The 26980-nt window shown below is 45.2% G+C and overlaps 1 protein-coding gene across 3 annotated transcripts in view; it reads right to left on the bottom strand.

Moving 5' to 3' along the window:
- Nucleotides 1-18626, bottom strand: part of retn (retained) — an 85638-nt gene extending 67012 nt beyond the window's left edge. For all 3 annotated transcript variants that reach the window (XM_066734373.1, XM_066734374.1, XM_066734375.1), the window contains exon 1: nucleotides 17759-18626. In XM_066734373.1, coding sequence (XP_066590470.1) covers nucleotides 17759-17863 — 105 coding nt within the window. In that variant the 5' untranslated portion in view covers nucleotides 17864-18626. The remainder of the gene's footprint in view (nucleotides 1-17758) is intronic.
- Nucleotides 18627-26980: the final 8354 nt, after the last annotated feature.

Genomic DNA, 26980 nt, shown 5'->3' with positions numbered 1-26980 from the left:
ATCGTGATCGGTGTAATTTAGCAGAATTCTTTGAGAAGGAATGAGGCATCACGCGAGAAATAAAGTCCGAAAGGATACCGTGAATGTTACGGACCAAATGGAAAGGGACGCTCGCGGGGCTTCGCAACAATTTGAATTACCGTTCACACAGAATAATGCACTCAATCACATTCCAGCCGAGTCGACAATCGCCTGACTTCGTATCACACGAAAATGCTGCTTCGTTAATCGCGCAACGATTACCCTTCGCCAGCGAGAAATTCCACGATCTATCCCCACTCCCCTCGCCGAGCGAGCACGACTGACTTCACGACCTGACCCGAGCGCTCCAATATAAATATAAACACCAATCTCGCAATTCTAAGGAATTGGACTGTGTCGTTGCGATGACTGCAGCAAGATGGCGTTATCTATTGATACTTCAACTACACAGTAACAATACCGAACAAAACAATAAAACCCGTTCGCAATTCCAACATAGATTATAGGCTGTATGATATCTCTAGCTAGGAATGCCAATTAATCCAATTATCGGCAGCCTGTTCTAACCTTTGCACGAGATAAAAGGGACTCTCGCCACGTAAATTATCATGCGAGAGGCTACCTATATTGTGGAATGATTTCGGTAAGCCGTGCAGTCACGCAATGTCCCGAATATAATTCGTGGAATAAGTTTATATTCGACTAAATTAGCCAATCATAACCTAATAAAACCGCTTATCGATTCCCTTCAGCAATGGGTCGGAAGAGGCTCGTGGAAATACACACTTGTGCTTTTTCGTCCATTTCTACAGTCTCCCAGAGCATGGAAGATTAATTCTCGGAATAGCTTTATACGCTAGAGCATCGGCTGCCCGTGTGGTTCCCGTCGATAAAATATCCATCCTATGACGTATCGAGTGTCAAAGTGGCTGAAGAAACTTTACAACATCGTAATTCAGTCTCGGTACCAAGAAACCTCGTGTCCGAGCTTGCCAACCAGCCGTTGACAACTGTAATGACACACTCCCCACCCCTCTCGCCAGCCTCTTTCGCCCTCTTTGTAGTACTTGCAGCACAAACACCGTCATTTTTCTCAACGCCAAACCGATGATCAAAGACCGCGAAACTGAGACCTAACCTAAAATTATCCCCGCCGGGCGTTTCGACCAAGTTCAGCGTTGTGATTCGATCCAATCAATCTCGATGTTGCGAAAACTGATCTTGATGGAGTCGAAGCGTCGGAAACTTGTACTTCTATCCCTACTGTATTCGTTGCAGAGTACCGTCGACGAAAATTCGTTCGGCTCGCGGGGGATCTGAGCGGATGGAGAACGGTCGAGTCGCCGAGTCGAGCGAGCGTCACTGGCGTCGCTAGTGTCGCAAGGTGCAAGGTAGCCGGCGACACGAGGTGGCGTGGCGTGGTAAATTAGCCTTGTCGGCCGTCTCCCAAGGTGGTCCCTTACTCTCCTGGGCGAGCAGCCACGATTCGGAACACGCTTCGACGTGCCTCCAGCCTCCGTGCGACGTTTCGCGCTTACCACACGCCGCACGGGTCCTCATTTTCCCCACCGAGAAAAATCACCATATTACGTATATATAGTACACTTATCCCAACCAACCAATGAAAACGAACGATCTCCCCACAGTGCGTCCCGCGCGTCATCGACGTCTCTGCGAGTTTCCACAGGATTCTGAGGGAGACACTCGTGAGAATTTCTGGCAAATCTTGCACGCTCGGGCCGTAAAGTCGCGTGGCGGAGGTTTCAAAGCGAGCCGCCCACGCTTAACGTTTTTGATACGATTAAACGGCCACGATAGCCCGGCCAACGGCAATAAAAGATTAAAGCGGCCATAATGAAGGCCCATTGTGTCACGCTGAGGGCCCCGGGCCTTAATTGAAAATTCGTCGCACACCCGGTGGCGACACCCCTGTATTCCCCACCCTTTTTACTCGTAAATCTCTTTTGTCTCGAGAAACAATAACCCGCTCTGGCCGATTTTCGATCGAAGCTGAATTTTTCGGGCGAGAAACGTCGCGCGTTCTACGGGATCGCATATCAGTGGAAGGAGGGGGGGGGGGGGTGGTCGCTGAAAAGCGAGAGTCTCGAAAAAGAAACAAAGAGTTAATATACGCGCGCGAGAGAGCCGAATAGAAAGGGGATACCGTAAAACTCTCGGGGCTTCTGCCTCGCCGCAGACCCTTAAGTCCGGGTTCGCCGGAACTTGCGAGTCTCAACACGCGACCTCCACCCTTTTCTCTCCCTCCTCCTACGAGTTTCTACGAAGTTCACGAAAAAAAAAAAAGAAATCATCAACCAAAAGACCACTTTTATCATCCCTGAAATCCCACGAGCTATATAAAAGGAGATTTTCTGTCGAGATGATAAAATCGAACGTGTACAGCGGAGAGCACCGAGCCCGATTGGCATTGGCCCAACGGGCCAGTGAAATTCAACGAATTACCATCTTGGCTTTCATCCAGGGAATCAGTCGAGGTGGATAATTGGTTGTATACCTGTGTCCAAGGAAAACAAACTGGTCGTCCAGCTAAACGGCTCAATTTTGCCGAATGTCACCGTGCTGGATCGGGGAGTGGGAGGAGATTGACAATTTTTTCAGAGTTTTGACTCGAACCTTACGGGAGGAGGGGGGGGGGGAGTGCGGAAGAGAAACGGCGAGGCGGGCTGGTAGGTAATATCAAACGAGGCGGAATTGTAAGGATTCTGTTACTAATATGCCCCGGTAGGAACCCCTGCGCTGCATATTATCCGATACCAATAATGCGACTAATCGAATTAGACGGGGTCCCCTTAAGCTGATATGCGGCTTAATATCCAAGAGAGCGCGGCGTAACAATCGCGAAAAACACTCGCCATTATTCAACGGATTGATCTACTTTTAACGTTCGCGCTTTGTTTACCTTGCAAACTTTAACTGTCCCCCCCACCACAACCTCCACTCGCCACCACGCGTTCATCCGTCGTTCCAGCGGAGTCGTAACGTTTTAACCGAACCTAAAAACGAAACTGACCACGGCCAACCAGATAAAACGTTCGTTAACTCTTTCTTTTGTTTATGTAACAATAAAATAAAAAAAGGAAACAGTTTTTCGCGGAACAAAACCAAAATCCGAATCTCGAATTTTTAGGACACGTTCGAGATCGTTCTTGGATGTTTCTTTATGGTATAGAAGGGACTTATACCGCGATAAATAGGGGGGGGGGGAGTAATTACCAGTGGCAAAAAATCTCGATATCCGAGGAAAAAGGAAACCAACTCCGCTCGGTAAAGACGCATGTTAATTCTCATTGAACGAGTAATTACATTAATTGTCGGCTCTCGTGCAAATTACCGTTTTGCAGTCCTCCACTCCCCCTTTTCCACTATAAGGCCCAGAAAATTTCTAATATCGAGCCAGAGATATCGATTCTGGCAAGATTTTAGCGCGAGACTCCGGATCTCGACGCGGAGACGTCGAGTTTCGAGGTTGGTCCTCCGGTGGAGGATGAGTGTGGCTTGCGAGGAGGTGGAGGGGGGAGGGTAGAAGAGGGGGGAGAATATGCCGCGAGCGCAAGTGGAATTCGGCTATTAAGTCGAAACCCCGAACGGCCTATAAAATTCGTCTGGGCTCGCGTTGTCTGCGAGCATGCATTAGCCGTTGCGGTTCTGCGTGCCCTTTCTCTCCCTTTCTCGCCCAGCGCGCTCTCACACACGGCTCCCCCCCCCCCCCTCCTCCCTCTCTCCCCACCTACAATACGATAAGCGCGACAACGCCAGTACACGGAAAATCCAAAACACTAGAATCTCTAGGTAAAAAAAAAAGTACTCAACAGCAAAAATCGATCGTTTCGAGAGGAAGAATTAATTTGTGCTCTCGGTACAGTATAGGTAAAAAATTCTGTTGGTTTAGAGAGAGAGTGGGGGAGGGGGGGGGGGGAAATGAGGAAGGATAAAAAGCGAAGATTGAAGGGAGGAGCGGAGCGGGGGGAGAGGGGGGGGTGTAGCGCGAATGAAAGGGAGCCTCTCGAGATTTTACGATCTCTAATTATAACGATTACGGCGATCTTTTACGGGTCGAAGTTTCGTTGCTGCTCTCGGTCGCCGCTTCCCAGAAGGTGGTGGAGGGCGCAAGGACGAGGAGGGGGGAGGGGGCCCACGAGATTCGTGGACCAATCGCGTTTAACCGTCCCGGCCAGGCGCGGACTGCGATTCGATCTTGAAATCCCCTCGCCGGTCCCCCGGGAACACACCCGTAATGATAGACCGCCATACAAAGTCCGGAACGATCCCACCTACCATAAAATCCCCCCAAAAATTATCTCGCTATTGTCGAGTCTCTCTCTCTCTCTCTCTCTCTCTCGATTTTCTTCAAAGTCTCGCTGAATCGGCTGAAAAAAGCTGGCAAACGCGCCTCTTCCTCGGGGGACGCTCCTCGTGGTAGCTGCGGGAATTTCGTTGATGGATTTTAGCGTACGGGGGAGTTTGGTGGAAGCTTATAGGGGGAGGGAGGATATGGGAGGTAAGTACATGGGATGAGACGTTTATATACCCCGACGATGTCTATAACGCCTCGAGTTACGAGACGCCTTTACGAGCGAATGCAACTCGCGCCAGACATCCCCCCCCCTCCTCCTCCTCCACCCCTCTCACTCTCTGCATTCATCCCTCTTCTTCTTTTTTTCTAAATTTTTATTTTTTCTCTACAGCCCTCTCCCCCTCTACTTGCTCCAATGGTTTCCACGTCCTCCGCTATAACGCTCCCACCTCCCTCCACCACCTCCCCCCCAATAACAAACGAGATGACAACCAAAAGGACAATGTTTCTAGAGTCTTTCTCCTTGGATTTTTAAGCCTTTGATTCTCTGGACTACGGTAACGAGATAGACACGCGTGAATCTTTCACAATAGTGTTCTTCTTCGAGATCAAAAGAATAATGACTGACACAACAATGTTTCTACGGTCTTTCTCCTTGGATTTTAAGCCTTTGATTCTGGACTACGGTAACGCGATAGATACTCGTGAATCTTCCACTGACTTTCAACTATTTAATTGCTTGAAACGTCAGTGTCCTCAAATTTCTATTCCGTGATCTAATTTTTCTAATAAACACGATCCATTTTACATATACAATTATATATCTATCTAATTCATAATTTCAATTTTACACCAAAAAATTCCACTGACGATTCCTTGAAACACTTCACGTTACCCGTTAGACAATCTTTCCCAATTTCAACCCAACCAAGCACCTTACCAGAAGACGTCAACTCCTTGCTGCACCTTTTTACGCTACAAAGGTCAACGACCTTGTACAATAAGAAAACCTCTCCCCTCCACGCTAATCAGAAGCAAACGCAATTGATAAAGATTGGTCGTGGCAAACCGGTTTACCGATAGCACAAATTCCAGCACGTGCCAGTCGGCCATCGAGGCACGAGCGGCAATTAAACGTACAATAAAAGATGGTCGAGATAGATTTGCATAAAGTGGAAAACTCGGCACACTGGAGAACGCGCGCTGCTAATTTCCATGCAAATCTCTCGCCGTTCGTCCGCTGCCTTTCCTCGCGCAATAATCCTTCTTCGTTTCTGCAACGATCCGCGCGAAAATCGCGAAAAAAGGCCGGCGGCAAAAGTATTGTCCATTCCCTCGCGAGCGCGCGCGGAGGATCGGCCATTTTTCGCCGCGAGAAATCGTCTCGCGACTCGTACGTGACTTTTCGCGATTTCCAGTCGGTCGTCGATTTTCCGGTAGACATCGCATTGTCGCGCGGAATACAATTAGCAGTAAATTAGCATACGCCATCGGTGACGATAATAAAATCCGGCGCATTACAACGATTCCATCCGATCTCACAATGGCGGCGTCGACCACAAATTATTAATTTAATGGCGGCAGGCAGACGAGAGTCCTACGGGGGACGGCCGACGGAAATTACGACTCTTCGACTGATGGAAATGCTATTCTATTCGCGCATCGACGCTCTCCCATGAAAAATCCTGCCGCAAACGAGACTCTCGCGCTTTTTGAGGTTAGCTGCGCCGTCCAAACGCGCCAAACTCCACGGATCGATCGTTTTCTCAAGGTTTCTACGGCTTGATTCGGGCGTCTTTTATTTTTATATCAGGTTAGGTTTTGTGGAAGACGATTGGTCATTTGTGGGGGGCTCGGTGTCGGTATTGGGTAGTCAACGGTGAATATCGAGGAATTAACATCGAGCACCGAGGGGTTAACAGCGAAACGATCATAAGTACCAACGAATTAACATTAAAATTTGGCTCGTTAACGTCGAGTCGCAGAAATCCTGCAGAGACCGTTCCACATTCCTGTTTCTCGCAACAACGAACATCATCGAAGATTGAAATTCGAACGCGAGTATTTTCGCCGAGGTACGTTGTTGTCAACAGAACCGGTCGTTAACAGCGAGCTTCCACCTAACGCAAGGGTCTCCTCTAGAAGGCGGGGGGGGGGGGGGGGTTGTTCGATAGAGACCCGCGCGAGCCACACATAAACAAACACACACACACACACCCACCGATGCAACGCTTTTAACGACCGGTCCCCGGCATCACAAACAAAACTCTCTATCCTTATTACGGTACCGAAGATTTTTACTAGTCGCCAATCCTTCTACACCCTCTCCCTGACCAGCAGCACAATATATCAATTGAACGGCGCGACAAAAAATCTTTTTATTGTCTCGAAGGGAATAACGGCAAAAATTCAAGGGCCCCGAACACAGGCTTCCTAGGGCTAGATGTACCGTTAAAAGGGAGAGAGAGAAATTCGGAAGGACGGAAATCAGGGACCTTTTCCGAAAGGATCGCCTCTGCAGAGATGCGCTTTCGTGGAACATGAGGCTGGCACGTGCTGTCCATATACCCCGTGGAATCTGACACTCGGCCAGTGACTCTCAACCTTGTCTAGTGTCTCCATATCGAAAATTGGATGGTTGCCTCGTAAAAAGAGGAAGATTCCCGTAGTAAATCCAGTGACTCTCAACCGCGTCCAGTCTCCTTATGCGGAAAATCGAATTTTCCTCGTGAAAGCGGAAAACTTCGTTGATGTAGAGAATCCAGTGGCTCTCAACCACGCGCATTCTCCTTACGCGGAAAAGTGCACCTCCTTGGAGAAACGATGGTCGCCTCGTAAAAGGAGGAAAATTCGGTGATATTGAAAACGGTAGGAAAGGTTGGAATTTTTCAAATTGATTTTCAAGTAGGTAATTGAGGTGGAAGGGATGGCCGGAGCGGAGAGTTATAGAAATTTCTGTATAGGTGCTCGGTGAGTTTCCTGGTCTTTTGATGCTCTCGGCGCGCTCGTAAAACAGCCGATGTGCTCCTGGCGGACTGGGGCCCCTGGCCGGCAAGGATGGCGCCAGTATTGAGGAAACGACTGGACGGATTCGCGGCGGCCTATTGCCGATCGACCGTTAAAAGTAATTGCGCTTTAAACGCCTCGTAAGCCAAAGCTTTACTCCCTGCTCTGTCTCTCTTCTTACCCACCGAGAGAACACCCTAAGAAACTTTTCAACGACTCAGGATCGATTTGCTACGTCGATCGAAACAAGCCAACCAATATTTCCAACCTAATTAATTTTCGATATTGATAAACGTAGATTTGCCGATGGAGAATCGCCAACTACCGAGGATTTTTGGAGAATAGAGGGGATGGAAGTTTTTAGGAAAGTTCAATGTCGAACAAATTAGGGATCGATGCAATTATTTTCTGAAGAGTTTTAAAAAATAGATTTTAGTCGTTTAAAGTAATACAATTTTTTATTAGTCGTGAATCGTGGAAAAGCATCGAGACGATAAAAGATTTCTCGAAATCTCGAATATTAAAACCAAAGGCGAAAAATTGCGAAACGTAAGGAAATTGAAGAAACCGTAGAGAAAAGTGGAAACTCGTCTTAAATATCGAAATGGGAAACAAATGACGGATTGGCAAAAGACGTTGGATCGAGGTTGGGACTGGAGAGTTTTCGACTAAGATGGACCCCCTATTGAGAGGGTCGTGACAGATAATCCTCGGGAGATATTGAAGCCTCCGGATATACAAATACAATGACTATCGATATCGACTATACCCATCGAGGATCAAGATGCTATCGAAGATTTCGTCCTGTGGGAAGGTCACTCATTTCTGCCTTCTAACGGAATTCTACCTAATACTTTCAAGATGCTAATTCCTCAGGATTCATCGAATCCTGGGAAAAGGAGAAAACCCGGAGTGTAATATCGACAAATCCATGTACCACCCCTTGTTTTATCGATCGAGCGTCGATGAAGATTCACGATGGCCTTAAGCTTTTATATATATATATATATATATTGTTACGTTCTTCACGTAATTTCGTGCGAAAATAAAATGGCAGATTAACAAATCAAAACTCGAATCAAGCAAAAACACAACTTAAACGACGCTTTTCGAAAGTTCCATTTCGCATGGACCAAGAGGTTCTCAACGCGTCTATTCGCAAGAACGGTTATCACGCTCTGCCTACTTTCACGCACATTCCGACATTCTTTTCACCCCAAACATCCCTCGACAACCCCTTCTATATCCTCTTTTCTGTTTTACATTCCAATTCCTCACACACATACGAATAATTACTTACTCGTACATCCATTCTCGTGCTTCCTGCCTTAACTTCCCAAGCTGCTCCGTTAAAACATATATATATGACACGGTTTAAAGCAAGATCAATTTTCAAGGAACCATTCGCAGCATCTGGTGAACGTTCATCAGACCTCCATGCACTTTCCTCGAGACATAAAGAAAATATTGCAGCTCGAAATCGTTAGCATGATTTTCCTCACGCATAAGTAGAACGCTGTGGAAAAATCCGATAAACCAAGCTCCTACGATCACTAAAATCAATTGGCATCGATAAATATTGCTCGGTCACGTGTTCCAACTCAGGCTATATCAACTTGGTAATTACGAGTCTGGTTTCGATCCTTGCAAAATGATGGAATAACTTTAAAGTATTTGCTTGATTAAAATTCCAGATTTAATAGGATTGTTTAGCTTTTAAATTATAGTGTTTTTTCGTTATTTTCTGTCCAATTGATTTTTTCTTCGTTAAACAGGAATTTGATTGCAAAATCTGTAAACAAAAACTTTTTTTTAGTATTCTGATCAAATTAAACGAATTATTTACAAGAATGTTTCTGTTGCTGTTAGACGAATCACTGTACGGAGAGAGAAACGGTAATTTAGTTATTACTGGGATATGAAGGTAAAGAGGGGGGACAATGGCAGTGTTTGGGAGCGTAGAAAGTTGAGGAGGAGGAATGGCAGAGGACTCTTAGGGTCAGGTCAGATCAGATCAGGCTCCGGATGACTTTATAACTGCCGTACGAGCAAGGTTCCCTTTTTTTCCCTTCAATGTCACAACATTTTCATTTTAGTGGTGCCCCTCACAGGTAGCTGCAGTAAAATTTCTATTCTGCGAAATGGCCCTCTTATAAATGACCTTTCCTCGTTATTTCCCTCTTTACTCTTTATTATAGGGAGAAAGCTTGGCTTTTCCACATCGCGTAAAATTTTCTTCTCTCGATTTTCCACGGAATGAAATGACACGTGGGAGATTGAAATCGAGAGATAAAAATTGCACTGACAAATTTTCAGGACACACGAGAGTTGAAAACCAAGGAACAAAAATTTTCCAGATTTTCCTCATTTTCTTGCTCCAATCCACGTTCCGATCAGCCAAAAATTAAAACCCATGCAACGCTATATATAGAATACAAAAAATTCTTCCGCCTAAAAAGGGATGACTACTCATCCCGTGGTTCTTCAGCGTGTCACGTGTTAAGATTTTCAGGCAGCTGGGACGACAATTTCTCGAGGCATCAAAATCATCTTGAGGATCGATTCCAGGAAAAAGTACGTGGAGAGGGGGGAGCGTGAATGGCTCGGAGTTTGTTCAAGCATTAGAGATGAAATTCAATTAAACTTGGGTGTCCCGGCAGAGAGCGCGAGGTGTCTCGGTTCTTCCACGAAAGTCCGAGTCGACAGGTAAGGTGTCGATGACCCTCGATGATGGCGATCTCGGGGAGTCGCGGCGGTATATTGGCCGGGAAACCAGGAGGAGGAGGAGGGGGGGGGGGGGAGAAATGCAGAGAAAAATAAAGAGCGAAGAGCGGGAGAAGGATAAAAATCGAGAGAAAAATGAGGAACGATGAAAAGGAGAGAAAAGTGGGGGGGGGGGGGGGGAGCGAAACTGTGAAGGCATCGAGGAGGGAGAGCAAAGTTGAAGAGTCAACAAGACGAAGAGCGGCTCCGCCGATGTTTGCACGAGTTCCATCGAGAAGTCTCTCTCGCCTTATTTTCCCCTCGACCAGTTTACTTAGGACCCGCGAGATAGCTCAAATTATATATTCCAAGTGTGAGAGAGAGAGTGTTGGACGAAAAATTCTGCCTACCAATCTCCCTCCACCTTCATTTACCATCCCCCCACTCCTCTCTTTCTTTCGCGTGGAATCAAAATTTTTCGAGAAACGATCGAAGCGAGAATTAACGAATATGGATGGAGAGGATGGTAAACAAATGTTAGAAAAGGATTTAACATTTATCGTTCAGCGGTGTCCTTGAATCGCTCCCTTGCAGTACCGAGGAATAAAAAACGTTCAACGATCCATGAAAACGAGAATAAAAAATAGTAAACAGAAAGGGTAGCAAGAAAACGTTGGAGAAAAATCTAATCAATACTTTTTATCGAGCGGAATCCTCAAATTGCTCCATTACCTTGCGGAAGAAGTAAAAATATTCACCGATCTATGAAGTCGAGGATGAAAAACAATGGAAAGAACGATAAAAAAAATTGCATAAATATTTCTTATCGAGTGGAATCCTCAAATCGTTCCATTATCGTGCCGAGGAATTAAAAATATTCACCGATCTATGGAAAGGATGATAAAAAGCTGTGGGAAGAAGAAGAGGAGAGGGTTATTGGTAAGGAGTCTTAAAAGTAATGGAATAAAATGTATAGTGTAGAGAAGGTGGCAATAAAATTTGTCTTTGGGTGGTACGGGGATTAGGAGGGTGGGGGAGGGGAAGGAAGAGGGGGGGGGGGGGGTAGTTTGCGCAACGGCGTTGCACTTGGCAGCTGCGGTAGAGCAAGCGACGCTGAAGTTGAAGTTGAAGCAGAGCGTCGTAACTTGGCCATTCACGTATCATTATCCGCGCGCGGCGCTGCCTAGATAACGCTCGGCTGGCGCAATAGTCCCGCAATTATATTTTTACGATTGGGGCCCCAAGGCTCCTGCCGTTCCGCGACGACCACCTAAACGAGCCGAGAACGGAGAGCCGCTCCGTGCAAAACAGCGAAACTCCTTCTTAACCTGAATACTTTCCGCCCCTGCGACGCCTATTACGTCACTGGTGAACGCTCCCCCCGCGACACTGTAGTACAACGAATTTTTTTATGGACGAAACTCGGTTTTTCTACTTGGTTAGAGAATCTGTAGTTTTTTTATGGTGAAATTGGTCACGGTTCGTCGTCTTCGTTGATACGAAAAAGTTTTTGATTTTTTTCAAAAATTTGAGAAATTTTTAAGTGAGAAGCGATCGAGGTTTTTGTTTCGTTCTTCCGGTTTGCTACACTCGAGCAAGAGAGTAGAATTGTAACAAAAGGTCATTGACACGACCTTTGATACCACGAACAAAATTTGGTTTTTCTACCCAGCTCGAGAATCCAAAGTTTCCTCTGATAAATTAAGAGTTAAATATTTATCATTTTTAAACTCTTCGGAAATTAGTGACACTTTGGTACGTGAGACGAGATCGAGGCTTCGATTGGCTCTTCCGGTTTGACAAACTCGAGTGGAAGACGTGAGAGTCCGAGCAAAATGGCCATCTCCGTGACCTTCGACGGGATCCTCCTTGGCTGGAAAAGAGACCCCATGCAGGTAATGGCACTCGGCAGTCGGCACGAGCCCACCCGAATCCCCTCCCCACCTTTCCGTCTGCCAACGACAATAAAGCGAAATGGAAAACCCCATCCTCTCTTGGCTCTAAGCCGATTTCACGCTGATGCCTATACTACTGTAAACGAAAACTATAGTCGGTTGTCTGCACAGTGTGGCAGATCTACGCCCCCTTTCCAACCATAGAACGAGAGAGAACTCGACGAAACAACGGAGAACAGGAAAAGCCTAAAATCTTGAGATCTTTCCAAAAAGTGATTTATCGAGATTCTCGTGAAATTTTTCTGCAATTTCTTGGATTCCTTGGAAAAACTGTTAATGATACAAATTGTGTATTTGAGTTGATTATTTAATTGGTATTTGTACGTGTGTGTGAGAGAGAAAACTAGAGGGGGTGAAGGGGGGATTATTGAATGTTAAGGGGATTGGTATGGATAGCTCCACGTTGAAAGAGGGTACAGAGGATAGGATAAGTTGGATAGGCAATTAAGGAAGTCTTTGAAACGTGGAGTAATTGGCAGTTGCGATAGCAGGATAGGAACAAGTGAGACTGTACTCGAGTATCGTCCAAGTATGGAGGCTACAGGGCGATTATCCCTGCACAATGGCCGACAGTAATCAGCATATAGTATAAGCCTATTGATTTCGCTGTGATATTAATGCCAGGATGAGGCTAACTTCGCTTTATTACGGGTCACGTTCGGCTACTCTCGGTCATTTCGCGATTCCTCGACCCTTTTTCCATGGGAATGCCTCCTAACCTCAAAATTCATCCGCAACGTTGCAGCGTTGGAGGTTAAAAGAGAAAAATAAATAAAGGAATAATTAGGCAGTGTGGACGATAATCGATGTACTCGTTCGCTTTATCTCGAATCTCGTTCGATTATTTCGCGGTTCCTCGACCTTTTTACCGCGCGCGAGTGTCTCCTAACCTCAAAATTCATCCGCGACATCGGAGGACGAGAGACGAAGGGAAAATGGAGAAAGGAAGAGAAAAAAAGGAACAATTAGACAGAGCTTGGATAATCGATGTGTATTTTAATCGATGTATCGGTCCAATTAAATATGGCGCCTATCTTTCTCGGAAGCTCGGCGATGCAACGATCGGCGCGCGCACGATTATTTCCCGTTTAACTCCAAGGCTATCTTTTTCCTAGCTGCAATTTGTCCCTCGGTACTACGTTCCAGGCACGCAAAAAGTCCTCGCGGCTAAACGGCCCGACACACTTCTTGCCTGGAATCAAAACGATGCGCGCGCTCTCCGTCATAAATGATCTCCGCGAGCGTCCATAATTGGCGGCCATATTGAATGCCGTTATTGCTCAAATTAAATCATACTCTTAAAAGTCTCCAGCCGCGGCATAATTATCCGAATCCACTCGTAAAACTCGGCGAGAGGCCTCCGCTGCGGAATCCGACCGAACCTAACCTAACCTACGGGGACTAATGGAAACTCGAGTTTTTTGGCGGGAAACCCACGTTCGATGGAAGGAACGTTAAACCGACGTTGGGTCGTTTCCAGCGTGCATTATTGGGACACGCGTAAGATCCAACGGTTTTTCCCCGCGAACAAGAAAAGGAGGGCGTTGATTGGTCAGATTTTCCGGAGAGTCGTTACTCTGGGCCACGCGTATAATTGATATATCGTACGAGTATCGGCGTTGGTAGAGGTTATAAAAAGTGCAGTGGTACTTGGCCGATCGCAATAACACTGGTAATTGCGCTTAATTGGACCTATATAGTGTACGTTCTATTGCACACAGTTATTATTCAGTCAAGGCAGCCTTGCGCAGTGGCCAATTACACGTGCCTGTTTATCGATATACATATATATATATGTGTGTACACACGTATGTACGGTACTTACGAACAGACGCACCGAGCGTCACCGATGCAAACGGGGGAATAGGAAATTTGGGAATGGGAGTTGGTACACCGAGGTTAGAGTGGGTGTTGGGGTAGTTTCCCGCGGAACCTGCGCTATGCGAAGTTTACAGGGGGCCGCGCAGGTCATTGGTTGGCGGAGACGACGATGACGCGCGCAGCTGCACGGCTGATCCCGATTGAGCCCGGGCACGGCAATGAAGCGGAGAGACAGGGTGGGGAATCAAGTGTGGGGGAATCCGATGGAGGTGGATGAATGAAGGGAAAAAAGGCTGCGAAGGTGCCACGAGGGGGGACAGAGTCGAGCCTGATTGGTCCACGCCCCTCCACGGGTCACGCCTGTGCTTATTCATGCGCTTTGCAACTTTTACTCCGCGAGCTGCAAACTCTTTTCTCAACGCTTTGCATCTTCCATTTTTCTCGCCTTTTCCCATTATCCACATTTTTCTCTCTTTCTCTCCTTAATCGCGCTCTGCCAAAGGTCACGGATCTCCCCTTTGTACTCGGCCAACTTCAATGCTGATAAATCATTCGTTTCGACTCGCCAATCCTATCGGACGACGTTTAGTAGTGTTTCTGGTGGTTAGATGGCGCTGGTGTTGCTCGAAGAGAGGGGGGGGGGGAGTTGGGATAGTTCGGTGATTCGACGTTATACGGATGCATCGGTAAAAAAAGGAGAAGGAGGAAAAAAAAGGTGGAGGGAGCAGAAATTGGTCCTGGCAAGTTCGGAGAGACCATCCTCTCTCTTTCTCTCTCTATCTCTCTCTCGAGAGATAGAGAGAGAGAGAGAGCTGGGCCCTGGCAGGATATTACCTCCGAAATCTAATTATGAGATTTTTATAGGGCTATCGTAAAACGCTCGAATAATAGTTCGTAACTCCTTCAGGGTAGTCGGCTAGCTTGCGACCTTCTGCACTCCTTACTGGGATATTTCTAAGGCACCTTGTAAAACGAGAGAAAAAAAAAGAGACCGACTTCCCCTTGACCAAATTCATCGGAGGAAGAAAACTTTAAAGCTCCTAGTCTCGTTTTTATCTGCTTATCCAACGTTCGAGGATAAATTAGACTTTTTCGAGATCGAATAATTTCTTCTACGAAACGAGGCAAATTTTTGGAAACTCGGTGAGTATTGATAGGGGAATTTGGCGGGTAATGAGGTGTGTGACGTCACGACATGGCGTCCGGAGGTGAAGGATCGTACTCGGAGGTGAAGCGAGCGAGAACGGAGAACACGGTGCGTAAGCGAGAGCACTGGCTGGCAGATCCGATTGGCTGAAAGGGGAATCCCCGCCCTGAACACCAACAATCCCCCTTTTTCATCCTTCAGTTTACCCCCCCCCCCCCCCCACGTATCCTCCTCGCAGTGTGGGTGCTGTCGCATCTTCAGAAAACCGTGCGTCAACGCCAAATCGCCACTCGACACATTAAAAACCCGGTGTATGTGAAAAAACATAGAAACGCCGAAGGAATCCAGTGAGCCGCGATTCTTAAAGCAAACATGAAGAAATCTCTGAAAGAATCGACTAATTTGTGCGAGAGCATGGACAAGCTTGAGAAATTTCAATAATAAAATTGCGAATAGTAAAACTGTATTTCCTTCTCTGTCTCTCTCACTCTCGAGGTTATAGTGTAGTAGAGGTTAAAAAAAACAGAGGCTTAAGCTAATGAAATTAACACACGGGAAGTCGAGGACGAATTTGAGGAATTTTAATCACGGATAGATTTGTAATGGGACATGTGCGAAGACCGCGATACTACTGCCAGGTGATGCATAAACACGCACACACACATAGGTGTACGTAAACACTAGTACACGGAACGGTGAATATAGAAATTCGCGTGTAAACACGCAACGTACACGGGAAAAGGTGCGTGCCTGCGCGCGTGACACGCTTATACGTCCGCAGACACGGGAATCATCGTTTACGAAACGAGATTTCAGAGCCAGTGTCAATAAAAGTGCTGGCCGGAGAAAAAGAATGAAAGAGAGAGCTACTCGGAATGAAAAGTCCCGAGGGACAGTGTTAAAGAGATTTTATTGAGTGCGGGACAGTTAAAAAAATTCAAGATCCGGCAAATTGCTGGATTTCCAGTTAGCAGGCACCTTTATTCACAACAGTATTTCCCCAGTTGTGTCGGAAGACCTTTTTAATAAAGGCTATTTTCAATAAATTGAGCATTCATTCCAATGCATGAGTATAGAGTTTTATTGAAGCTCCAGCTAGAGAATAAAATTTTCATTGTACAATCATTGTTTAGAGAATCTTGAAATAGTTTTATTGTGCCACTCGAAGGCACCTTTATTCACAATGGTTGCGCGGACAGCCGCTGTCGACGCGGGCCCTTAATCGACCGACCCGGTTATACGAAAGGTCGTTAAACTTGGATTTAACCATTTGACAGATCGAAATTGACAAGTTTGCAGGGATTTTTAGAAGCCGGTTGAATATTTCGAGCGAAGCGTTTTATTTGCCGACGATATGCTAATTAGCTCGTGTTTGTATCTTGTTCAGCGTTGGCAGACATTTATCACGGGGGATGGTAACGTTTCTCAATTATCACAACGGCTTGCGAAAGGTTTAATCAACGCTCGAAACGCGCGTTGATGCCTGGATAATTCTCACATTCACCGCTACCTGGGAATTAACGATATTCCAACAAATCACTCGTGTAAACATCATTTACGGGCAAAACACATCGGATGACTAACTATTGTACGCCATGAAACGTTTTGTATTTAATGATTCACACGGGCTGTCATCATTCACGTTTCGTTCTTCCTTCAAAATTCCACTAAATTCTCGATTATTATAGTTGTTGTTATTATTCCCGTCTAACTGGTGGCTTCGATTCCGAGTATCAGCACGCAGGGACACAACGACCGAGGAAAGCATTGTTTACATCTGGCAAAAAGTGACAAGCTACCGAGTATAATCATCGATCGCCCATTGTTTTGAAAAATAATAGGCTTGCGAGATTTCATTTGAAATTCAAATAAATTAACCGTGCTTCGAGATCAACTCGCAGCTATCCGAAAGCAACGATGAGATTCCGCAGAGGCCGACCGAGTGTCTTGAGATTTAAGTGCTTCCCACACGAAACACGTACAATTTGCTGCAATCCCTATTGATTACGGCAATTTCTTCTTCGAAACCGCAAGAAACGCAGATGCACTACGATATTCTGCAAATAAAAGGAGCGCCAACGTGACTCGAGTCGTGCAAACTCTATCTGCCCATACTCCCTCCGTGTGTAACCCCTTTAAAGTAGAATTAATTATAGTCACTGACAGACCAAAGTCATTATATCCGGTTAAAAATCCGTAAATAAATGAAATCAACGAACCAGTCACGTATACCCACGTCAACTATTCTCTTCTGCTTTTAGATTCTACGAAACACCAATTCCAATAACTCTGGTCGTGTTTACAAAATTTTCGGCGTAAGATCGGTCACTGGAAAGACGATCGATAAACACAACTTTTTTCAGGATGTGTTGCAATCCAAAGATACTACGTGCTTTTCAATATCATTCTTCGTCTCATTCTGGGAAATATTCCTTTTGCGCACTTCTTCGGTATTTTCAAATCTACCGAGATCAAATGCTCTCGAAGTTAACTGTTGAGTGTGTACACTGGGCTATTTGGTGTAGTTGACAAAGGTTCTTGTGTTTCTGTCGAACACTAAACACAGAAATTTCGCTTGAACGGCACCAAAAGGGTGATCGAGTTTACTCGCACTCAATGACGTATCAATAAACTCTTTGAAAACTTTTTATTTCGTGTCGTACATATGGGGGAAAAATGTTCGATTGATTCCCCACGAAACAAATAACGCAGTTACGCAAAAACAAATCCTACAGGTTTCACAAGAATCGTTCGACTTCACTTCCGGTCGCGGAGAATCACACCAGGGGAAAAAAAGAGGGAGAGCTGATTTTCAAAAACTTTACTCACCATGGGGCTTTCCGGAGTGTGTCGATGGGGGGCCATGGGGATGTTGGCCATGGCGACGCCTCCGCCAGGATTTCCCATGTCCTGGTATTCGTCACTCATCTCCATCGCGTAGGATGGCAACGGTTCTCTGTTCTTCACCCGAATTTTGACTGATTTAACCGCAACACGCGGCGGTCCTTAACACAAATACACAGTTTACTGCAGCTGTCGCTGCTGCGATCCTCGCAGTTGTCCCGCAAGACGCCCCGGCGACGTCCTTGGAAACTCGTGGAATCGACACGTTTTGTAGAGCTGCACCTGAGACTCCTTAGCAAGGATCCTCCGTCCTTTCGAGACGCGACAGCTCGCAAGGAACTCAGAGGATGGGGTCGCGCGGTATTTCTCAAGCTCCACGACACCTGGTCCTTCCTGCGAAACCAGTGTCACCTCTTGCTCGAGCGACCTTCCAGTTGACCTCGAAGGTGGTTCCCAGATGTTCCTCGACCACGGCGATCTTACAGCCGTCGGCAGCAGCTTCGCCAAAATCCTCTGCTCGGATTACATTTGTCGGTTGCTGGGGAAGGTCGCCAGTCACCCGGTGTCCATGGAGAACCGCTTCTTCTTGCCACTTCCGGTTCCAGCTACGGGACCGGTCCGGGACGAACTTTGCAACGACCGATGTTTCTCTCTGGCGAGATACAGGGGAAACAGTAGGAGCCACACACGCGAGTTCGCGATGACACGTGGACTTCCGAGAGGACGCGACGAGATCGGACTTCCGGGCCCGGGCCGGTCGGGGAGGATGCGTTCGCGCGGCGTTTTCGTACGAGCAACGAACGCGTCGAGGATGTCCAACAGCGAAACGACGGAGAGCAGCGCACACACTCGCGTCCCCTTGCGATCTGACTTGATCCCGACGGCACCGGCGCGCGGCCAGTTTCCCCACCACTTCCACCAACAATCGCCACATTCCCCACCTCACGCCTTCCTGCTGCTCCTCGCTCGCTATTCCCAGACTATTCCAGCACGCCCAGGACAACCCTCACGGTTCCCTGGTAGGCCAGAGCTACCAAGAGGCGGTCTGATCTCGACCACGCCTGCCCACGCCACGCGACGACCAACAACGCACCACGCCAAATCCACCTTTCTTTTCAACCCTAAAAAATCTCAGATCCCCCCCTCATCCCCCTCACAAATCCTTTCTCATCAAACTCTCAACGGACTACCCAAAAATTATACTAACGTTCATTCTGCCAATACACTTCCTTTTCACGAAGATATCAGTGTATATTTACGATAAGAAAAACTATTAATTGATATTATCGCCTAACGGTATTATTGTTTCGTCAGTTTTTTTCCTCAAGGTTGATGTTTATGAAAATTCGTCCACTTCTTTTACGTATGATAGTAAATATAGAATACAAGGGTACAATAATGAAAGGTTTTAGACGCAGGGTGAGTCAAATTTATTTATTTCAATATAAAGAGACGATTACATTTTATTACTCAGTCGCTTCGACAAATACCGTGATATTTGCTATCGCGCAAATAATGCATTTGCATATATCTACCTACTGAAATGTTTACAAATCGATTTATGTCGTTTCAGGTAGCACCATAAATCTTTCATCTCTCCTTTAAGTTTTCCTCGTTTAATCGCCAAACGACCAGCTGTCTCTGTCCATCACAATTTTCATACACGAGTTTTCCGGCCGTTCTCGACACCCTGTAACGGCACTGCGAACGTCCTCCCCTCTTCCCTCCCCCTCCCTTCGCCAACTCCTCGTGGGCGTGACTATTGTTCCCACTTATCGTGACATGTACAGGATGATTTAAAATAGTAATCATGTCGAAGATTATGGATGAACGAAATCATGTCGAGTATAAAAGTCCTTTATCATCCCTCAGCTTGGATCGTTTTAAACAAACTCCCACTTGCAAAATTTCTCCAATATAACACAATTTTTCCACTTTTCTTAAGTTTTTGATAACACCTCCCAAAGATGACCCCAGATATACGACATGAAAAAGCGCGAGTCTCGCTCGTGCGATCTTTTCCCGGCTTGGCGCGTGAAATCGTCTCGCGTGTGCATCGGTGTGCGTGAGCGCGTGGTTGCTGTAAACAATAACTCGGGGGGCCATTCGCGTGCGCCAGTCCGTTTCACCGACTGACTCCCTGAAACGGCCTAACTGTCAGGTAGCCAGCGAGTGCTCAGCGCGGATATTTAATTTGTAAACTTGCTTCTCCAATTCCCTCGAACTTCCATCTTTCGCGCTATTCAAAAAATCTTTTAATCCACTCACTCCTCCCCCTCTTTTCTCGGTAGCTTCTCGTGATCCAATCTTTTGATACAGTTTTACGGTCGAAACGAGGTTCGCGGATTTTTAGAATTTTACCCCTGGTGATCTAGGAAGATTTACACTTATGCCGGCAGAGAGGAAAAGAAGTAGAAGGAGATAAGGAGGAGATGGAAGAAGAAGAGGAGGAGGGGAAAGAAGAGGCCGCTGGGCAAGGGCGTAGCAGTAAAGACGACGACCCCTCCCCCCCACACTCCTCCTGGAGAAGCGGAGGAACCTCCGCGGAGAGTAGATCTATATACTCCCTATAAAGGATCACGTTTGTAAATCATAAAATTCGCAGTTTCACACGCTCTCCTCTCTCGCGCTGCACCAGCCGGCCTGCAATTACTCGCAATTTGTACTGCAAGCAGCAATAGACGCCATCTTGGATCTCCTCGACGATGCTCGCCACTCTCGCACAAAATGCAAATCACCGAATAAATTTTCAGCGATCAAAAACTGACCAGAATCGATTTTCACAACCACTCTCTCCCAAAATTACCTCCCATTCCGTATTCCTTAACCATTGTTATTTTTTGTTTGTGTGTATGTGTGTGTGTGTGTGTGTGGTGATTTTCAGAAATTACCGAGTGATTCGAGTGAATTTATTTATAGCAAAGTGCAGTGTTATGTTTCACGTTGACTGAACTGAGAGCAAAACGGAAATATGCTGAGACAAGGGGGTGGGGGAAGGGGAGGGAGTCCAGAGGTTTTATTTCGAGGGCACCTATAAAGTTTTGTAAATCGTAACGGTTCGGAAATCGGAAGGGCCTATGATATTGGGTCCTGCGGGAACCTTCCGAGAAATACCATAACATAACGGACTACGGCTACCCGTGGTCCTGGAAACTCGATGGTGGTCGATCCGGTTGCAAGCTTTCCGTTTTGCCTCTCGCAGATGACAACGCGTCAATCTGGGTTAACTTCTCTCGCCAGGGGTCTGAATCAACCCATTTTTTAATTGTCAAATCTTACCTCGATTTCGTATAACAATTCTATTTATATGTACTTGCCGTCGAGACACTACCGTGTCTCTTGACTAGGTTAACTTCTCTCGTTAGGGGCCTGGATTAATCAATTTTTTTTTTATTGTAAAATCTTACCTTGACTTCGTGACAATTCTACTTTTCGTGATGTTTTTCCTGGCTTTCGCTTGTTATCTCCGTAAAAATCACAGAATAAATCCATTTTAATCTACAAAATAGTCAAGGAATAGAAATGTTTAATTAGTGAATTATAATTAACCCAATATTTGCATTACCGAATCGCCTAAGTTGGAATTAGGGCGTAAGATCTGGCTTTCCAGGAATGGTTTACGTCGAATATCTGGAATTTCCGAGAGAGGATAATCTACAGTTCCGGATTAGGAGAGCAGCGTCAAGCAGGTTGTCGTTCGTGTACAATCGTGTTCGCTCGTAATTACACGAAGACTCAGTCGTAGAATCTTCGAGGATGTTTGACAAGCCGCACCTCGTCTCGTCGCTCTCTCATTTCTCGCCACCATCGATTGACAATTCTCACAGTACATTTGCTCTCCTCCCCTCCCTTTTCCTCGAATTTCACGTAATTTCACACCCACACGCGCGAAAAGGCAAACAACGAGCCGCTATTTCGTTATTTTTTTAAAAGTCTTGAAAAACTAACATTCTTAACAATTTCAGGCGAGAAATTTGATGGTATTCTAAGTCGAGAGGTGAATGGGCGCAATTTCGCAATGAGATTTGGGGTTACGTCGCGGCTCATCGAGCCGTGGAACGGCGATATTTGAAAATCGCTTTAGTTTTGATGGCCGGCGGAGGTATATGGCGTTTGCGCGAGCGCCGTGTGTATGTGTTGACCACGTGAGTCGAGCATTACGGCTCTCCTGCTTTTATAGCCCGTCTGGGTGGCTGCATACCTCCGCCATCTTGTTAGCCGCGATTAAATATTGATGTAAGAACAGATATCCAGTCTGCGGAGAGCCACTCTTTATATTCTTCTCCTATTCCTTTACCCCCTCCCCCCCCGGCCCCTTTCCATCGTCTCACTCTCCTCCCGTCTTCTTTCATTAATTCCTAACCTCTTCCATCACAGTAGTCCACTTTACCCTCGCACCTCCTCTCGTATTTTACGCAATTTCTTCACATTTCACCATTTACACGATCCTCTCAATTCCTTACCATTATCTCTCATTTCCGCAATCTTCTCTTTCAACTCTCCTTTAACCTACAATTATCAATATTTCCATGGCTTTTCAACAATCCTCTTCCCACTCAACGTTCTCCTTCTCTTCACCCCCTCGAGAATTCCATCTAGCGAGATTCAGGTACAGTAATTTCCGATTACGCGTGACGTTCGTCTATTGCCAAGTCTTTCTTTAACCGTGGACTGCGCATGAATAATTCTCGTTATACCGTCAGATTCCTTTTTTTCTTTAGCGCTAATGACGAAATCGCGACATCTCACGGTCGATATTGGGTGGAGGTATTATAAAGTAAAATCGTGCAAGTATATTTACATTTGAAGACGAGGAGGCGCTGCATTCGAGATTGCAGCGATCCGAGAACTCAAACCTAACCTTGCTTTATCGTTTCTCAGTGCGGTGGTAAGTAGCATTAAAGGAGGAGGAGAGAACGTGGAAGAAGAGTTCAAAAGTGACAGTGATTTTGTAGTGCTCAGTGTTTTTGCTTTTCGTTACCATTGCCGAGAAGAATAGAAAATCGATCGGATCGAAATCGTCTGAAGCGTCCGGCAAAGCATAAGGTGTTAGCTAATTTGTCCAGTGTGCTTGTTCGTCCATTATTGTGCAAATAGCGTTGGGGCCACGTGAAGTCGCGGTAAGGCAACAATGAATGCGACCCCGCAGAGAGTGTTAAGCACCCTGCCTCATCGTTAGCGTGCCGAATCAACCGGAAATTCCAGCTTTCCTCGTCTTCCGCGCGAGCCAAGCGACAAAGATGGCGCTCGATTTCTCGTTCAGAAGCTGCGAGGAGCCAGGAATTAGCTTGGATAATCCCCGTAACGTAACGTTCCTGCAAAGTTCGATTCTCATGAATATATTCTCTCGTTTATGCCATATCTTTCCGCGTAATTGGACCTCTGAGACGCCACCTGCTGTCTTCTCACCACATATGCAAATCCATGCGAACCCTCTTCGACAAAATCACGTGGACCATGCAAGAATCACTCGAAAAGATTTTCTTCCTTTCTCCTATAAGAATCCGTTCTTTGTTTATTGAAGATTCTCCCTCGGACCTCTTTTCTCTCCTCAACCCGAAATCCAGCATAAATATTCATGGTAACGAAGCTCGGTGTGTAACGAAATGATTGATTCGCGTCGGATCATCGTGATTTTATTTTTGTCAGATGCTAATTGTTCCCTTATGCAAAATTGCGAGAGGTGTCGCTCCGAGCAACGAGGGTGTGTGTGTATTAGCGAAGCTGCCAGTCAGAGGGCGTCGGTTGATTTTTAACTTACGTCGAGAAGCACGTACAGGCGTCGCCAGGATCGCGGCTGGAATTCGTTTAATTTCGCGAGAGGCTCCCAATAATGACGTCACACTTACCGACGAACGTGTGAATTTCCTCGTCGAGCGTTTTCGTTTGCACGAAAAGATAGAAGCTACCTAAGATTATGGAAAATTGATCCATCCAATTGAGAGTTCACGATTGAAACGTAAAAAGATGTTAAACCTTTTCAGAGGCTTTTTTTTATGAAAATGGTGGAGCATGTATCGGGATCAGTTTAATCCGCGTAACTAAACGGGGCTGGGGAAGAGTGTGAGTGAAAAAAGCGACACGGGGAAGGATCGTTCACGAGACAAGCGTGAGTAGATCGCTTTCGGGATCATTAATTATCCTAGAAAGTACGAGAGAAGGTGGGCAAGGGGGTGAGAAGCGGCAGAAGCTCAGTGGATTGAAAGAGGAGCAACGGAGACGGTAAATGTCGCCACTGCGAACCGAAATTACTGTCGAAGATTAATGATCGCTCGCTTTATTACAGGTATTTATAGCCAACGCGAGAAATTTCCAGCACGCTTCACGCCCAGCCCCGATAATGCTCGGGGACCTCGTTGATTGCCCTGCCAAATATTCCTGCAAAAAATTCCACATCGTTCGAACCAATGGGAATCACCTTTCAGGAAACTTGTAAAATGATCTGTGCCAAAGTGTATTGTCAAAAAAAATGTAAACTCATTGGATTCAGTTATTATTATGGTTGTCCACCGTGCTTTCCAAGAAGCATCGAAAATAATACAATGTCAGAAATATTATCAAACTTCTTGGACTCAATCTGACACTCATTGGAACGTTTTAGAAACTTTTTCGTTTTGCAAGGTAAAATAACGTACATATACAAAATAGAATGTTTTATTTACTCGGGTACTCTCGAACGAACAATGCCAAGATGGCCGACTGCTTCTTAACGGAGGTTTTATGACCGAAAATTGCGATATACCCGATTAATCATTAATCGCTTTGAATCACTAGCGTCAAGTTAATATGCGAAAATTGTCCGTATTTATGTATTCGGTAATACGTCTCTTTATGGGCAGATTAAACTATGCCTTTGAGAGCGTTGTTACAAAAGTAGTTCACAGAAACTACACATTGATTTTATGCGTAAATATAACATATAAACGTCGAGTAAATAACGACAAAAGTATCACATATAAAATTGCAGAGCCCGTTGGACGGTGCTTGAATAGGTTATGTTTTTGCTTGGACTTTATTGAAGGATGTTGTTTTCTGAGTAGATACTCCACTTTATTTCTCGCGTCTCCTTTTTTCTCCCGTACTGTCCTATGGAAGGTTAGGGAACTTGAAGGATTTGCTCCGCACGCTCTTATTGGTTGGATCCCTATGGTCATTAATAATCGATCCGGCGTTTCTGGTTGGCGTTAATTCGACGTATCGAATTTAAGGACACGAGGCGTCGCTCGTTAATCTTCCATGCGCGTACTCTTACAGCTCGATTTGTTTAAAGAGAGTCTCACCCATCCTTTTCAATGTACACACCATAAGAAAGCTGATTAATGCTGGTTGCATTACACGCGTGTCTCGACTTTCAATGATAATCCGTCCTCCGCTCTTGTAAAGACATTTATCCCATCTAGAACTACCCCCTCCCCTATTCTTTTCGACCAAACCTAAAAAAACTCCTGGATTTTTCCGGCTTGACTCGTTAATTTTACCAGCACCGTGTATTAATATTTCTCATTTTTCTCAGAACTTAATTAGAGTAAGAGCCAGTACTGTAAATTTTGAGAATTGTTTAAGACTTATAAATTTGCCGGTTAATAAGAGAGGGTGGAAGCTAAAGGGGTGTGGTCTGTGGCAGGTACATAACTATAAACTGGTAGATAAACGTGTATATACGGCAAGTATCTATCGACCTACCAACAAGATTAACGATCTCGCAGCTTTCATGCTATTGCCTTCTCTACCCTTTTTCCTTCCCCCTCTTACTCCACCCATTCTCCCCTTCATCGTCATCTCTTTTACCGTCTTGCATCTTTTACGTAACCTTACTTTAACCGGTGAGCGTTTAATGTTGTCTAATCTACTCCGCTTTAATGCGTTACATTTTATGCTCTCCGCATTCTCTTTCTTGTATAATATCTCATAATTTGTCATTATATGAAGCCTCCATACTTAATTGCACTTCCAATAGAATTCTGCCAATTCTGCATTCAGTACACTCGTATTTGCCAATCTTTCTTGAACCCGCAATTCTTTTCTAGCGGCGAATAATTAACATCAATTGAACATCCTTATCTTTTAATTAATTTGTAATGTCAATGCCTGATTCTTAAGCCCGGCTCGACTACTTAACTGCAGTAACTGCACTCGTTTAGGAAGGAGGAGAATTAGAAACGCAATTTTTTAAAACGCTGTCGGTAAAATAGATTTTCCAGTCATTCACACCTTGATCGTATGAACACACCACAACTCTGTAGGTAATAGACTAGTAATATATTTACTGCCAATCGATAATTGATGTTTTTAAATTTAGGTAGGAAGAATGATCTAATGATAACATTCATGTTATATGAAATTATCTTATCGCTTACCAATTTTCGTAAATTAAATAGATACATTTAAGCTATTTATAATTTATTTATCTACATTTCAAATCTTATTTTCAAACCACTGTTTGCCAGTGAAATGATGAACAAAATGAAAAACATTAAAAAACACCTATCTTCATTTCACATATTGTTAACCTTCTAATTATAAACAATGCTGGAAAGATTGTATTGTTAAAATTCTTCACCTTTTCTTATAACTTCAAGTTTTTCGAATAGAATAGTTATTTTTCTATTTTGAGACAAATGTAGAAGGACTGCTGGCTGTGGCTTGCTTATGTCAGAGGTCCCAGACCATCACTCCATACCATTCGACAGACGACAGCTGATCACATGGATATGTTATTCGATTATGTGAGTATCTCCTCCTCGATAGTTGAGTGTGTATCACACGGATGTATTATTAAATAGGGATATCCTATCTTGAATCAAACTGTGCTCTCAGTGCTGCTAACTTTGTAGACGAAAAGTTCCGCTAATGAGTCATAAAGTGTCGACGTTCCACATAAATCTCTCCTGTTTCGCTGTTAGAGAAAATCCCTGTATAAAAAGAAAAGTTAAAGGATACCTGGTTTGCATTGATTTTTATTAACAATGATAATATTTGTAAAGCCTCTACTTACAGCACTTTTAACCACTTTTTTAACTCCTGAGCGATTTTTATATAGTGAAATTGAATTAGGTTTCTAGAGGGCCATATGTATAACGCGGTTCTTAAATACATCAAGAGGCGTCATATACATGCCAGTCACGTACAGCTCTATTTTTCAACAGATTTTAGGGTGAACCCTACTAAGGGCCGGTTGTTCCACCTATTGGCAAACGTCTGGATAAA

The sequence above is a fragment of the Prorops nasuta genome, unplaced genomic scaffold (genome assembly GCF_024137725.1).
Source record: "Prorops nasuta isolate Cenicafe-Biocafe unplaced genomic scaffold, Cenicafe_Pnas_1.2 PNAS00011, whole genome shotgun sequence".
Lineage (NCBI taxonomy): Eukaryota > Metazoa > Arthropoda > Insecta > Hymenoptera > Bethylidae > Prorops > Prorops nasuta.
Note: the sequence above shows the minus strand (reverse complement) of the source record. Positions and strands in the feature narration are given on the sequence as shown.